General features: G+C 42.3%; 1 protein-coding gene across 2 annotated transcripts in view; it reads left to right on the forward strand.

Moving 5' to 3' along the window:
* ephb3a (eph receptor B3a) overlaps nucleotides 1-9,830 on the forward strand; it is a 41,698-nt gene extending 31,868 nt beyond the window's left edge. For both annotated transcript variants that reach the window (XM_014139353.3, XM_014139354.3), the window contains 4 exons: nucleotides 2,579-2,794; nucleotides 3,119-3,268; nucleotides 5,277-5,470; nucleotides 7,827-9,830. In XM_014139353.3, the coding sequence (XP_013994828.1) occupies nucleotides 2,579-2,794; nucleotides 3,119-3,268; nucleotides 5,277-5,470; nucleotides 7,827-7,941 (675 nt within the window). In that variant the 3' untranslated portion in view covers nucleotides 7,942-9,830. The remainder of the gene's footprint in view (nucleotides 1-2,578; nucleotides 2,795-3,118; nucleotides 3,269-5,276; nucleotides 5,471-7,826) is intronic.
* Nucleotides 9,831-15,215: the final 5,385 nt, after the last annotated feature.

Genomic DNA, 15,215 nt, shown 5'->3' on the forward strand with positions numbered 1-15,215 from the left:
ATCTTAACAAATTCACAACGACTACCTTATACACACAAATGTGAAGGGATGAGTAAGAATATGTACATATAAATATATGGACGAATGATGGCCGTGCGGCATAGGCAAGATGCAGTAGATGGTATAGAGTACAGTATATACATATGAGATGAGTACTGTTCGGTTTGGAAAATATTTACCAAATAAACTAAAGTAAAAAGTAACACCAATAAAATAACAATAACGAGGCTATATACAGGGGGTACCGGTACCGAGTCAATGTGAAGGGGTACAGGTTAGTCCAGGTCATTTGTACATTGAGGTAGGGCATAGATGCATAGATAATAAACAACGAGTGGCAGCAGTGTAAAAAACAAATTGGGGGGGTCAATGTAAATAGTCTGGGTGGCCATTTGATTAATTGTTCAGAAGTCTTATGGCTTGGTGGTAGAAGCTGTTAAGGAGCCTTTTGGTCCTAGACTTATCGCTCCGGTACCGCTTGCCGTGCGGTAGCAGAGAGAACAGTCTATAACTTGGGTGACTGGAGTCTTTGACAATTTTTGGGGCTTTCCTCTGACGCTGCCTAGTATATAGGTCCTGGATGGCAGGAAGCTTGGCCCTAGTGATGTACTGGGCCATACGCACTACCTTCTGTAGCGCCTTACAGTCAGATGCCGAGCAGTTTCCATACCAGGCGGTGATGCAACCGATCAGGATGCTCTCGATGGTGCAGCTGTAGAACTTTTGACTATCTGGGGACCCATGACAAATCTTTTCAGTCTCCTGAGAGGGAAAAGGTGTTGTCGTGCCCTCTTCACAACTGTCTTGGTGTGTTTGGACCATTATAGTTCATTGGTGATGTGGACACCAAGGAACTTGAAACTCTTGACTCGCTCCACCACAGCCCCATCGATGTTAATGGGGGCCTGTTCGGCCCACCTTTTCCTGTAGTCCACAATCAGCTCCTTTGTCTTGCTCACATTGAGGGAGAGTCTGTTGTCCTGGCACCATACAGCCAGGTCTCTGACCTCCTCACTATAGGCTGTCTCATTGTTGTCGGTAATCAGGCCTACCACTGTTGTGTTGTCAGCAAACTTAATGATGGTGTTGGAGTCGTGTTTGGCCAGACAGTTGTGGGTGAACAGGGAGTATAGGAGGGGACTAAACATGCACCCCTTGTTGAGGATCAGCATGGCAGACGTGTTGTTGCCTACCCTTACCCCCTGGTGGCGGCCCGTCAGGAAGTCCAGGATCCAGATGCAGAGGGAGGTGTTTAGTCCCAGGGTCCTAAGCTTAGTGATGAGCTTTGTGGGCACTATGGTTTTGAACGCTGAGCTGTAGTCGATGAACAGCATTCTCACATAGGTGTTCCTTTTGTCCAGGTGGGAAAAGGCAGTGTGAAGTGCGATTGAGATTGCGTCATCTGTGGATCTGTTGGGGCGGTATGCGAATTGGAGTGGGTCTAGGGTATTCGGGATGATGCTGTTGATGTGAGCCATGACCAGCCTTTCAAAGCACTTCATGGCTACCGACGTGAGTGCTACAGGGCAGTAATCATTTAGGCGGGTTACCTTCGCTTCCATGGGCACAGGGACTACGGTGGTCTGCCTGAACCATGTAGGTATTACAGACTCTGTCAGGGAGAGGTTGAAAATGTCAGTGAAGACACTTGCCAGTTGCTCCGCGCATGCTTTGAGTACACGTCCTGGTAATCTGTCTGGCCCCGCGATTTTGTGAATGTTGACCTGTTTAAAAGTCTTGCTCACATCGGCTACCAAGAGAGTTATCACACAGTCATCCGGAATGGCTGGTGCTCTCATGCATGAACAATACTAATAAGAAATGGGACTGATTATGTATTGGAGCTGGTAATAGAAATATAATTTCTAGAACGAAAATGCCCATTCAAGTCATGGAGCCATGATTTTCCATTCTAGTTATTCTAATTCTGTGGAGCTGTTGTGAGGGTAAGCATGGTTAGCATGGCTCCATCAATGGAACGCTCATTTCCTTTCAGTCACGACTGGATCACGCAGAAAAAGGTTGAACCTCTTGTCGTTCTGTGAAAGGAAAATTGAATTCTAACTGTAACTAGTTGACAGCGGACTTTCCTATTCACTTTCACGCTGTTTCATCTGTAGTTACACACAGAAACACACATACACACAGCACAGCACAGCACATGGAATTTAGTTATTAAATATTCATTTAAATCTTATTAGATGGGGTCAGACAGCTTGAAAAGTTTGTCTGTTGCAGACTGACAGAACCAGTCATGGATGGTTATGGCATATGTCATGATTATGTTTATGTAAGCTTTAGGACTGACTGACTTACTTCATCTACCTATTCCCTCTCTCTCTCTCTCCCCTTTTACCTTTTCCTCACCCATCTTCCCCTTCTCTCTCTCTCCCTCCTCTCTTACTTTTTTCTCACCCATCCCCCCTTCTCTCTTCTCTCCCTTCTGTCTCTCTTTCCTTCTTCTTCCTTCTGTCTTTCTCTCCCTTTCCCATTCCCCTCTATCTCCCCTCCTCCCTGTCTGCCTTACTCCTCTATTTCTCTACCTCACTCACCCCCATTCCCCACCCACCCCTCACAGCTGAATGATGGGCGCTTCACGGTGACCCAGCTGGTGGGCATGCTGCGTGGCATCGCGTCGGGCATGAAGTACCTCTCGGACATGAACTATGTCCACCGGGACCTCGCCGCCCGCAACATCCTGGTCAACAGCAACCTGGTGTGTAAGGTGTCCGACTTCGGTCTGTCCCGTTTCCTGGATGACTCATCAGTTGATCCTACCTACACCAGCTCTCTGGTGAGTGACGTGGGAGGGAGAGTGTGAGTTGTGGGAGGATCTGCTTGTTGGCTCGGTCTGTGTTTATTTGGTATGTCTATGTTTGTCTGTGTGATTGCTTGCTTGCTTGCTTGTTTGTTTGTTTATCTTTGTTTGTTTTGCAATTTTGTGTGTAAGTGTGTGTGTGCTCACCATGTGTTGTCTTTTTGTCTCTCTGCAGTCTGTATATGAGAGTATGGTTATCAGTGTGTGTCTTCCTGTGTGTGGGTGTGTCTCTGCCAGTGTTTACTCCATCGCACAGCATGCTCCAATGTAGCAACCCTGCCTCCCCCTGTGTCTCTGCAGGGAGGTAAGATTCCCATCCGCTGGACCGCCCCCGAGGCCATCGCCTTCAGGAAGTTCACCTCGGCCAGTGACGTGTGGAGCTACGGAATCGTCATGTGGGAGGTGGTATCCTACGGAGAAAGGCCCTACTGGGACATGAGCAACCAGGATGTGAGTTAGTTATATGCACTGAACAAAAATATAAACTCAACATGTAAAGTGTTGGTCCCATGTTTCATGAGCTGAAATGAAAGATCCCAGAAATATTCCATACTCAGAAAAGGCTTATGTCTCTCAAATGTTGTGCACAAATTTGTTTACATCCCTGTTAGTGAGCATTTCTCCTTTGCCAATATAATCCATCCACCTGACAGGTGTGGCATGTCAAGAAGCTGATTAAACAGCATGATTAATCACAGGTGCACCTTGTGCTGGGGACAATAAAAGGCCACTGTAAAATGTGCAGTTTTGTCACACAACACAACGCCACAGATGTCTCAAGTTTTGAGGGAGCGTGCAATTGGCATGCTGACTGCAGGAATGTCCACCAGAGCTGTTGCCAGAGAATTGATTGTTCAATTCTCTACCATAAGCGTCGTTTTAGAGAATTTGGCAGTACGTCCAACTGGCCTCACAACCGCAGAGGCGTCGTGTTGTCGAGCGGTTTGCCAATGTCAACGTTGTGAACAGAGTGCTCCATGGTTGCGGTGGGGTTATGGTATGCGCATGCATAAGCTACGGACAACGAACCCAAGTTGTCTGTGCCCAACAGATGCATATCTGTATTCCCAGTCATGTGAAATCCATAGTTTAGGCCCAATTCATTTATTTAAATGAACTGATTTCCTCATATGAACTGTAACTCAGTCAAATCTTTGAAATTGTTGCATGTTGCGTTTGAATATTTTTTGGTTCACTATATACTGTATATATCTGCTGTAGCAGACTAGAATGAACAATAGCATGCGACCTGGATGTCAGTTACTTCCTAGCTCCTGTTGAATCTATTAGAGTGACACAGAGTGTGGTTCTGTTCCAGTACTCTCTGCCTACTCTTTAGATAGAGGTTTCCACAACACTACCATACTACTTATTTATGTATTCATGGAATTGATTTGATAGGGACAGTGCACACTAATCAACATTTTCAGGGTGAAAATCAATGTAAAAGAACCGGAGTTAGCCACAAAGCTTATTTTAGTCCCTTAATAAAGTACCTAAAATGAAGTATTGGTAATATATTGGGCGGGATTTATGTAATACTTCGGAAATTGGATTTTAACCACTGTTTAATTTCAGGAGGACTAGTTTTCACTGAGTTACATCCTCTACTTTTAGCTTGAGCTTGACAGTTATGCTTAAGTGTGTTTTTATCTTCACTGTGCAGGTGATCAGTGCAGCGGTGTGTCTGGGTTGGCGGTTTTTTTAACTTTATTGCCTCCTGCCACCCCTATCTACATCTGCATCTTCACTCCACAGATATTTACTACGGCAGAGTAGTAAACACACAGACACACACACACTCTATCCCCACAACACATCTTACCATCTCACTGGGCTTCTACCTTATTAATAAATAGAGAACAATTATGCTCATCCAAACGTGGCATCCAACATGTTGTTTTACTACTGTAGCTAGTTTCAGTAGAGCAGCACAAAAAGTGGGAATAGTATAGGAGAGATTTTGTATGATCCCCGAAGGCAAATTTCCATTGCAGGAAGTTGTAATTAAAATACATACAGAGAGCATATGGATATGAATAGCTTCCCTGTACAGAGAATAGAAAACATGTCATAACAAATCAATGCGCAAACGTGGAAAGTTGTAGAGTGCAGTAGAGAGATTCATTATCATCCCCAAAAGGCACAACCGCTTTGTAGCAAGCAGTTAAAAATGCACACGTCAGGTATGAAAATGAGTAAGGGAATTGAAGCATGCCGTACCTATTCATTGAGTGGACATCTACAGAACTTCATTTTATTTTATTCCACCGTCACTTGTAATGTAACATTCCCCTTTTGAATTGCCCCCCCCCCCAAAAAAAATTTACGGAATATTCTATCACGTTGTAGAGTGTCATATTGTGCCGTAGAGTATCGTATCGCATCGCATTGTATCACAAGATATGTGTTGCATTGTACCGTACTGTATATCATATTAACCCTTTACTTCCTGTAGGTGATGACTGCTGTGGAGCAGGACTACCGCTTGCCCCCTCCCATGGACTGCCCCATGGTGCTGCACCAGCTCATGCTGGAGTGCTGGGTGAAGGAGAGGAACCTGAGGCCCAAGTTCTGCCAAATCGTCAGCACCCTGGACAAGCTTCTCCGCAACGCCGCCACCCTCAAGGTGGTCACCAGCACATACTCGGGGTGAGTGGACGGGACTGGAAAGCATTCTTTTTTTTTGATTTGCACAACAAGACCGGTGTTGAGACAAAGTAACAGTTTCAAATAAGTATGTACGCGTGTGAAGGAGAGATCAGAAACCTAAGCGATCGTACAATCTTTTTTTGTTGGTTTGATTTGTTGTTTTGGGGTGCGATCAACAATATCGACAGTGGTTAGTTGGCCCTAAAATGTACACAGTGTACAAATCATTAGGAACACCTACTCTTTCCATGACAGACTGACCAGGTGAATCGAGGTGATCCCTTGTTGATGTCACCTGTCAAATCCACTTTAATCAGTGTAGATGAAGGGGAAGAGGCATGTTAAAGAAGGATTTCCAAGCTTTGAGACAATTGAGACATGGATTGTGTGTGTGCCATTGAGGGTGAACAGGCAAGTGCCTTTGAACGGGGCATGGTAGTAGGTGCCAGGTGCACCGGTTTGAGTGTGTCAAGAACTGAAATGCTGCTGGGTTTTTCACGCTCAACAGTTTCCCGTGTGATTCAAGAATGGTCCACCACCCAGCCAATTTGACACAACTGTGGGAAACATTGGAGTCAATCTGGGCCAGCATCCCTGTGGAACGCTTCCGACACCTTGTAGAGTCCATGCTCCGACGAATTGAGGCTGTTCTGAGGACAAAAGTGGGTGCAACTCAATATTAGGAAGGTGTTCCTAATGTTTTGTACGCTCGGTGTACGTTTAATGCATCAAGTGCATGTGGCAAAGCTCTGGATCAGCTCTGTTTACCAAACAAAAACCGCAAAATTATCATATTCCCTCACTTAACAGCTCCTCTCTTGAGCCTCAATAGAGAGCAATAGTAATGATGTATTTTTGTAGACACTAACTCCACCATGGCTCATTGGTCAAAGCCTGTGGGGAAATTAATGTTTTTTTGGATAGACGTCAAAAGTAAGGTCTGTGGTAAACACAGGCTTAGGAGATCTTATATATATATATATATATATATATATATATATATAAATAATCTGAGATAATCTTCATTACCTAACGTCACTTTTTGTCAATTTTGAAGCATTTATGTTGTCAAAACAAACACATAAAGCACATAAAGGCTTCATAATTCATATAAGGTCATGTTCACTGACCAACATTATCTCAAAACTTCTAAGATCTCCTAAGCCTTTCCCCCAAACTCCATTCTTTCCCAATTCATTTCCTCCATAGGAACGGCTGGACGAACCGGAGGTTACTCATTTCCGTTTTCTTTCGGACTACAAGCTGGCCAGCTCTGTGTCTGAGTTTCCGCGTTTCACTGCTGCAGCATTACCCCACGGACGATTCCTATTGCAAGAAGTGGGCCTAATTGCGTGTGGAAACACCTAGGTTTAATTCCCTGTGCTCTTGGCTGTCTCTTAAATGTAGGCGATAGGACAGAGCCAGAGCCAGGGCTGCCGATGTGGAAACAAACTACCGGAGGGCTGAGGTGATGGAGTGTGTGTAATAAGGCAGATTCAGGAGAAGCTAAAAGAGAGGAATGTGTTTAATTAGGTTGCTAATTAGCTTTTTTTTTATGCGCCAAGGGAGGCCAAGCCATTGCTTTGATGGGTTGAATGGGGAGTTGTGTGTATGTCAGTGTGTCTGGCATGTGTTATGCTACATGTCACTGTATGCAGATGGCATGCGGATTATTAATTTATGGCCTCATCTGTATGTGACAGCCACAGAGCGAGAGAGAGAGTGAGAGACCCCTATCAAAAGTAGTGCACTATACAGGGAATAGGGTGCCGTTTGGGATGCAAAAAGACAATGTAGCATCCTCAGAAGGTAGATGAAGGAGATACTAGTTTTATTACAACCCCAAAATGATGAATTGATTCTGCTCAGAGGTTAAATTGGATTTTGTAAGTGGTGGAACTGGCTTCTAAAATAGGTTGTCTTTTCCATGATCGGTATCAACACATATTTGATCGATTCTCACTGTGTGCTGCTACGTGTGCTGTGTGCTGTCTCCCATCCTCAATGTTGTTGACAGCGTAATACTATACCTAACAAAGCAGCATTCTTCAATCCTGGTCCTGGAGAGCCTACAGGATATGCAGGCTTTTACCAGACCATTATTGTAAATACAAATGTGTTCTTAACTGACTTGCCTGCTTAAATAAAGTATTTTTTAAATACTAACAAACCTAATTCAACAAATCAAGGGCTTGATGATTTGTTGATAAGTTGAATGCATTGCGCTGGGTTGGAACAAAACCCTGCACACCCTATGGGTCTCTATTCCAAGACCAGGACTTTAATAAGAATGGTCTAACAATTTGTACTCTTGAAAGAACCACCTGTGACTGATCTTTGCCTCTCTTGTTGACAGGGATCTTTTGCAGATCGGGGGGACACTGCCTGGCCACCACAGGAAGAGTCTAGACAGCAGTCAGAATGATATAGTTCGACAACAGATGAGCACGACTCTCCCCATCAGGGTCTAAGGTTTGGGTCGGGACCAACAAACCACAAAACAACCAAACAGAGACAGCATGGGAAACTGGACCCACTAGAAACTACCTAGGAACTCTACTTGCAGAGCCCAATGGATGAATGAATGACCATATCTAGACAAAACAAACATTGTCTACTGTAACTAGACAAAACATTGTCCACAGTAGACAAAAACGTCTACTCTACCTAGACAAAACTAACATGGAAGAGGAAAATCTCGACTTTGGACAGCTTCAGTAGAGCACCATAGAAAATAGACTCTGGAGAAGCTTGTGGATAACCCGTCATTGATGTTGAAATTGAATTTGTGAACCGTCCATTGACAGAATGCCAAACTCCCCCTCAGGTTGTGTTTGCATGTCTGCATGTGCTTTCTGCTGACTGGGATGTGTTCTTTTCCCAAAATGATTTTCATGTCTTCTCTGCCATTATCGTTGACTTTGACCATGGATGGGAATGGACAAGGATACTGTGGACTTCGACGTCTGGAAAGAAACGAGTGCAATGATGATGCAAAAAGGGTTGTTCACACATGGGACTTTGACCAGGGTTGTTCATGGGACATGAATCTATGGATTCTAAATGAATGTGGGCACCTGAAAGATTGTATCCCAATGTCCATGGCCAGAGAACCTGATTACAGACGTCTATAACAATTGCTGTTTTTGATCCTGGTTTCATCCCCATTTCTTTTAAATGTGGTCTTCCATGTTACTGGGAGGTTTTTGGTTTCATGATACTGTATGTGTTGTTGTGTGTCCTCTTCACCTACTCTGGATAAAGGGGGTGACTGAGAAGGACTTATTTGACTGTACAGGACACACCATCATGTGCATACCATGCCAAAGTGGAACTGTTGTGGATGAACGTCATGTGAACAAGAGACGATGGTTCCGCATAACTGTTACTCGACAGACGTATGCCATATTTTCGTACTCTTATTTTATTAAACTTGTTTTGGATGCTAAGTTATTACTTATTGTTTTGAAAAAAATATATAATATTCACACATTAACTCAATACGCTAAACGGTGAATTTAATGATTCAACAAGAATCAAACATTTTACGGAGGCTGTTGCTCATAGGAAAGGGTTAATGGTGAACAATGGCTATTTCTAGTCACCAGTGCTGGCTCACATTTTCAACGTGTCAGTACAGTTGTCAATTCCATTATTCTGGACTAGCTGTTGATATCTTAGCCTGGGGCTCCAGTCCCTTTGTGCCTCAACCAACTCCTCTCTGTGTTCATCCATTGTCATGCCTAACATGTTTGGCCTGACAACGGTAGTCAGGGGAGTTGGCTAAAGTACATACAGTATGGAACCAGACTGTTGATGTGTCAGATCTATTCTTTAGTAAAATGTGTCAAGGATCAGTGCAAATGAAAAAGGTCACCATTGAGATAATAGCTATGTGATCTTAACATCAACCTGACCCACAAAATCTTAATGTAGTTTGAATTATTCAGTTCATTACTCTTGTTTTTTTAGTTATTTTTTTAAGTACGACCAGCTGTCAGCATCAATCTCTCACATTAACACTGCCGCTGTGCTACAGTTATTATATGATCCCCATCCGTACTACACCAATCCGCTCATTTCACCCTCTGGCCTCCGTGTGAACCCTTGTTTGGATGTTTGTTGTTGGTGAGAGGCAACATCAAAAGGAAAATGACAGTTTAAAGGGGCCATGTACCAGGAAAAGAAAATCTATGTGAAAGAAGAAATATAAGAAAATGTATGTCCGTCAGTGCAGACTTCTTTCTGTAAGAGTAAGATGTATGGAATTGTAAAAAAAAAAAAAAAAAAATGGAACAAAATACACATTTCTCTTTGAGTATTTTTACGATAATCATATGCAAATAAATTATTCAAGTGATCTATGGTATTCTCTTTGATTTCTCCGCGGGTCCAGCAGAAAGTAATTCCAGGTCTTCTCTTCTTCCAGTTGTAGGACGAACAGAGGAAATAGCAAGTACGTTCAGCTTTTAGGAATATCATATTAGTTCTAGAACCCATTCACTTTTAAACTTAATCAAAGACCAGTCCACACAGCTAATTAGTGAGAAAGCAGGACTATAGATTTTCCCCTCCTTCATCGGAGAAGCTTCAAAGAAGCAAGATACCCTGGCATCATTCTAAAGCTGGTACTGTATCTTTGTGCAATTTTTTTTGGCAACCTGTACACAATCGCATCGTGTCACATCGGTTTTCTCTTGTCAATATTGATGAGCGGAGCTGTCACCCGGCAACATGCTAGCTGTGGAGACTGATGTTATGTTCTTATTGACTGTGTTGAAACTGATCCTCACGGAGGCTTCCGAAGCCCTATGCATATTTAGGGATTTCTTTGGACTCGATGTTGAGCCAGCAGGCATCATGATAATCTCCCTGAGGAGAGATCAATGGTGACATGTCCGTCCGTCCTCCGATATGTCCTTGAGTGGGTAGACACTGTATTTTTACTAGGCCCATCAAGGGAGACATACCATATAGAAACCATATAAAATTGTTAAAGATAACTCGCTACTGTGTCCCAGTTCATTAACGACATGGGGATCGGTCATTGAGATATATGGGTCAGCTCTGGCATGAATTCCATCTTGTATATAATAGCTATCAGTATATCTGTGCTATAGTGTGGCTTGTGGGAAGATATGCTTCTTCTACTATACCCCACAGTAAGTTGCATGGTGACATACAGCACTATACATTGATGGGAGACAACCAATTCATATACAAGTGTAGAATCTTAATTTGATCAGTGTTGCAGAAACAGGATTTGAACGTTTAGTCCATAATGTTGCTTGATCGGTGGTTAAAACATTTGCTGTCCAAAATTAGGCTACATGAAAAGCAGGGATTGGAACTGAAATTGTTAAGTTAACTGTAATTATTTTTTGTTCCGTTCCCCTGTTCCTATCTGCAAGATAACTTCTGAACTGGTTCAAACCCCCTTCAAAGTGCTGGTTTATATTGTTATTTTCTGTTCCTACATCTAAACCTCTAAAATCAAGATGTTTTTAAATTATCTCGACATTAAATGACTTCGCAATCAGTGAGGATAGAGCAGCTTGCTATGGAGCGGACAAGCAATAGTTGTTTTAGCCTAGGCATCAGCTGCCTAGGCTATAGTTGTTTACATACACGATGGACAGCCAGTGTAGTGCGTGAGAGGCGACTGAAATTTGTGTAGGTGGGGAGAGAGGGTGGAGGAGGAGGCTTGGTGTGAAGCGCTGGACATCTTGTTATGACATGCATTATCTGAATTAGGCTCACAGAATTATTCCTATGGAGGAACTTTGAACGTCTTTGAACTTCCATTCTCTACAGTGCTTGACTCTTTTCCCAAGTCAGTCCATTAGACTATGTTCACCGAATTTCACACATTACATTATGCTATCGAGACCTCTGATTATTCCCTGTTAAAGGTTTATACACATTTTCCATGTCTTCTCCATGACTTTTAACCAAATGTTCATGTTTATTATCATAGCCTACATGAAAATGTAAGCGTTATTGACACTAGAAAGCTGTTGTGTCTGATCCCATGTAGACCTACCACCTCCTGCCATTGTACCCTTGATCAAGGCACTTAGCCCCACACATAGAACTGTACTGTTGTCAACTCTCCATTTGGAGATCTTCTGAGTGTGCAGGCTTGGCTTTTGATCCAGCCCTGAAACACCTAAGTCTGCTTATCAAGGTCCTGTTGATCAGCTGATGTTTAGGCTACAATGTGGTTAGAGCAGGGCTGGAACAAAAGCCTGCACACCCAGTAGCTATCCTGGAGGATGGTTGCCACCCTTGTTATAAAATATTGTAACATTGCAGCCAAATAGTTTTGAATTTATAAAATGAGTCCCTCTTTCAATAAATCAGGGATCAAATGGATAAGGTAGGCTATTTCAAAGCAAGGTAAACAGATAAGGTAGGCTACTTCAAAGCAAGGTATCTAACTACACATGTTTATACAGTATATAAGGCCCAGCTATTCATGTTTCAGGGGAGATCTATGCACAGCAAGTTATTTGTCAATTAAGCTATTCGTAGAATATTCGTAAGGTTGTCGCAATTACATGGCTACTGTTTAATGGAGGGGAATCCCATCTTTCCAGGGGTGCAGATTTATTTAGGCTCTACAGTGCCGGTGGAAAGGCGACAACAAAATGAATGCTTAGTTGGCTATAGTTAACTAGCGAGATAACTTGTAGCAGTTATGTGTTGAATTGGTGATCTAGTTAGTCTGTCTGTCTCATTATTTTATAGTACCTGCTGCTAAAATGTCGCGGTCTCTCCTCGGGCATTTGCCCGCTTGCAATGGCACACATGCAGCACCACATCCACTGAAGGGTCATTCCGATAATGGCTGACATGTCATTTTTTTTATTTGATTGATCATATTTAAAAGTGATCTTTCATGAATTACATTAACAAAAAAATCATGAAACGAATTAAAATGACTTTTCATAACCTTACAAACCTTAATTTGACAACTTGCATCATTAGGGCTGTAGTGTCATGAAATTCTGTCAGCCAGTGATTGTCAAGCAAATAACTGCCGGTCTCATGGTAATTGACCTTTTGGAACATCTACATTTTACAAAGTCTAATAAATCAATGTAATATAGCCTACACCATCACAATAAATCCATTACTTATTTTAGACAGGTCTAAAGGTAGGAAGAAAATGTAGTCTATTTCAGAAGAACCGAATAGCATACTCTGAGCTGACCATATGGCTGTGGGCTACACTAGTTCATTTAGATAAGCTTAGAATTTCGTGGCATTGTTTTATATTATTTTATTGTATGAAGAATACAATTGAATATAGCTGAATAAAATAGAAAGGATATTTTCTCCAAACCATTTGAGGGAGTGTGCACATGCGGCTATTCTGTGTTGAGTGGTTAACAAAGAAACAGGTACTCCTATTTGCTTAATTTAGAGTTATTTATGCAACTTTAGTTGTGATACAAACGTTGGGCTATATGTTTTGATTTTGAATACAGTACATTATAAGGCTGCAAGATGCGACTCCAATGATGATTTGTAAAAGGTCGCATGAAATCATGAGCTCTGCTTTGTTATTTGCACAGGCTGCACACACTTCATCAGTCTCTCATTCACAATTTGACAAGCACTTGATAATGCCTCGAATTTCCCGGCAGCATGTTCTTTGTGTGTCCGTAACGCCCCCTAAAAAAAATCTATGTATTTTGCGGCCAGTGGTCGTTGTGCCTTTGGGCTAAATATAATAATTATAATTCCCTTCACATGGCTCTCTCATGTAGCTCAATTCTTATTAGCCAATGCCTGTCATGTGATCGGGTCTTTCTCACAGGCTACAAGTGAAGACAGACACATCGGGGACGCAACTGCGCACGTCCTTATCCAATTCCGAGGTGCATATTGAAGATATTGGAAGAACTGTTCACATTTACTTTTCGTCATCCAACAAGATGAGTAGGCCTAAGGAACAGCAAAAGCACTAGCCTGTCAACTTTTGTACTATGGGGGATAGTAGATTGACAGGGTGCCTATGCCAATCTACTATCCCCCATAGAACAAAAGTTGACCTATTTTGTGCGAGAAATAGATATTCCAAACACAATCTGGGACAGTTTTGGGATACGATAGATCCCAAATTAATACAACCACTAGCATCAAAAAACCTTGTTTAAGCAATGAGGCTGATGCAACCGATCAGAACGTTTATCTTAAAATGTAGATAAACTATTAGGCTATTTTTCACATTATAAGTGTAGCAATGCACACACGGCAGTGGGCTATGAGCGCGAATGTTACAAAATGCAATCAATTAGCGGAAAACACCATTCTCAAAAGTGACAGCAAATGTGATTATGTATGTAATGCTTTTATTATAAAGGTGCATTTTTATGGTGAAATCTTCCCCAAACTTGAAACTCACTACCTACCTGCGTATGCCAGTTAGCCTCTACACCCATTGTAAAGCGGATTAATGTGCTTAATTTTAAGAACTTATTTGGCCACTTTAGTTGTGATACAAACCTTATCAAAACATATAGCCTATGGGCCAGCTACATGCGACTATGATCTGAACAATTTTACAACAAAAAAGCCATGCGCTGTTTCTTGCGTTACAGCACACAAAGCTGGGAATCATTCACAAGCGATGATATATCATTCAGTGACAGGCTAATATTGTCACCCATCAGAGTGTTCTTGATTTAATTTTGTCTTTAAATATACTAAATAATATGTGTGAAATTTGTTTTGATATAGAATGGACCATTATCATGCACCTATTTCGAAACAGGGGGGAAAATGACATGCCATCTATGCACTTAAATAGTAAATGGAGCATTTCCATGCCAGCCAGGTAGGCTATACTCCTGTCCTGTTCTAAAGAGAAGCAATGTGCTTAACATTAGGAAAGCTGATAAATAAATATAGTATGCCTAACCTATAGAAAGCTGGTGAGATCCTCCTCTTTTTAATAGAGGCCATCACTTTATTTTCTCACACAATTGCATAGCCTATAGAAATGTTGTGAAACATGAGCTCAAGTGTTTGATTAGATTTTTAATCACACTTGCATTGATGTCAGAGTGATTAGAGGGACAATAGAGTGGTGAGTACCAGGCAGTTAGCAAGTTTGGTTGGCTACTAATGACCATCAGAGCTCGGAGAAGCCTGATACCATGATTAAACTGTCACACGGAATTTGACTGCCGTCATGACTCGTGACCACCGGTGTGGCGGTAATACGATAACCGTAACAGCCCTAAGCATTATGCCATTCAGGCTGGCACATTTTCAATCTGTGCAAATTCAAACAGCCTACTGTCACGCACAGATTCACAGACTAGCGGCAAATAAACTGGAACAAAGTGGAATCAGGAAATGAATGCCCACTCTCCATTGCTATTCAATGAAGATCCTGCCTTCATTAGGCTTTGACCTTTTTTGCCTCGGTGTGTAAATCTGGGTCAGTGATAGGCTACTTTGTTTTTGTAGGGGAGTCAGTACACAATTCCCCAAAAATAAGATGTACCAGTACGGCGTTCCGGACAGCTACTGCCCAAGTCAAGCACTCCTTCTCTAATAAAAAATATCTCCCTACTTTATGAATCACGCTAGTAACGTCAGTAGGAATAGCCTAAGCTTCGGAGAGGGAAGGGCAGTTTGCCTACTTACAGTGCATTCGAAAAGTATTCAGACCCCTTGACTTTTTCCACACTTTGTGTCACAAGGGTCGTATGAAGGGGACCAAGGCGCA

This window comes from Salmo salar, chromosome 14 (genome assembly GCF_965601325.2).
Source record: "Salmo salar chromosome 14, fSalSal1, whole genome shotgun sequence".
NCBI classification, from domain to species: Eukaryota; Metazoa; Chordata; class Actinopteri; order Salmoniformes; family Salmonidae; genus Salmo; species Salmo salar.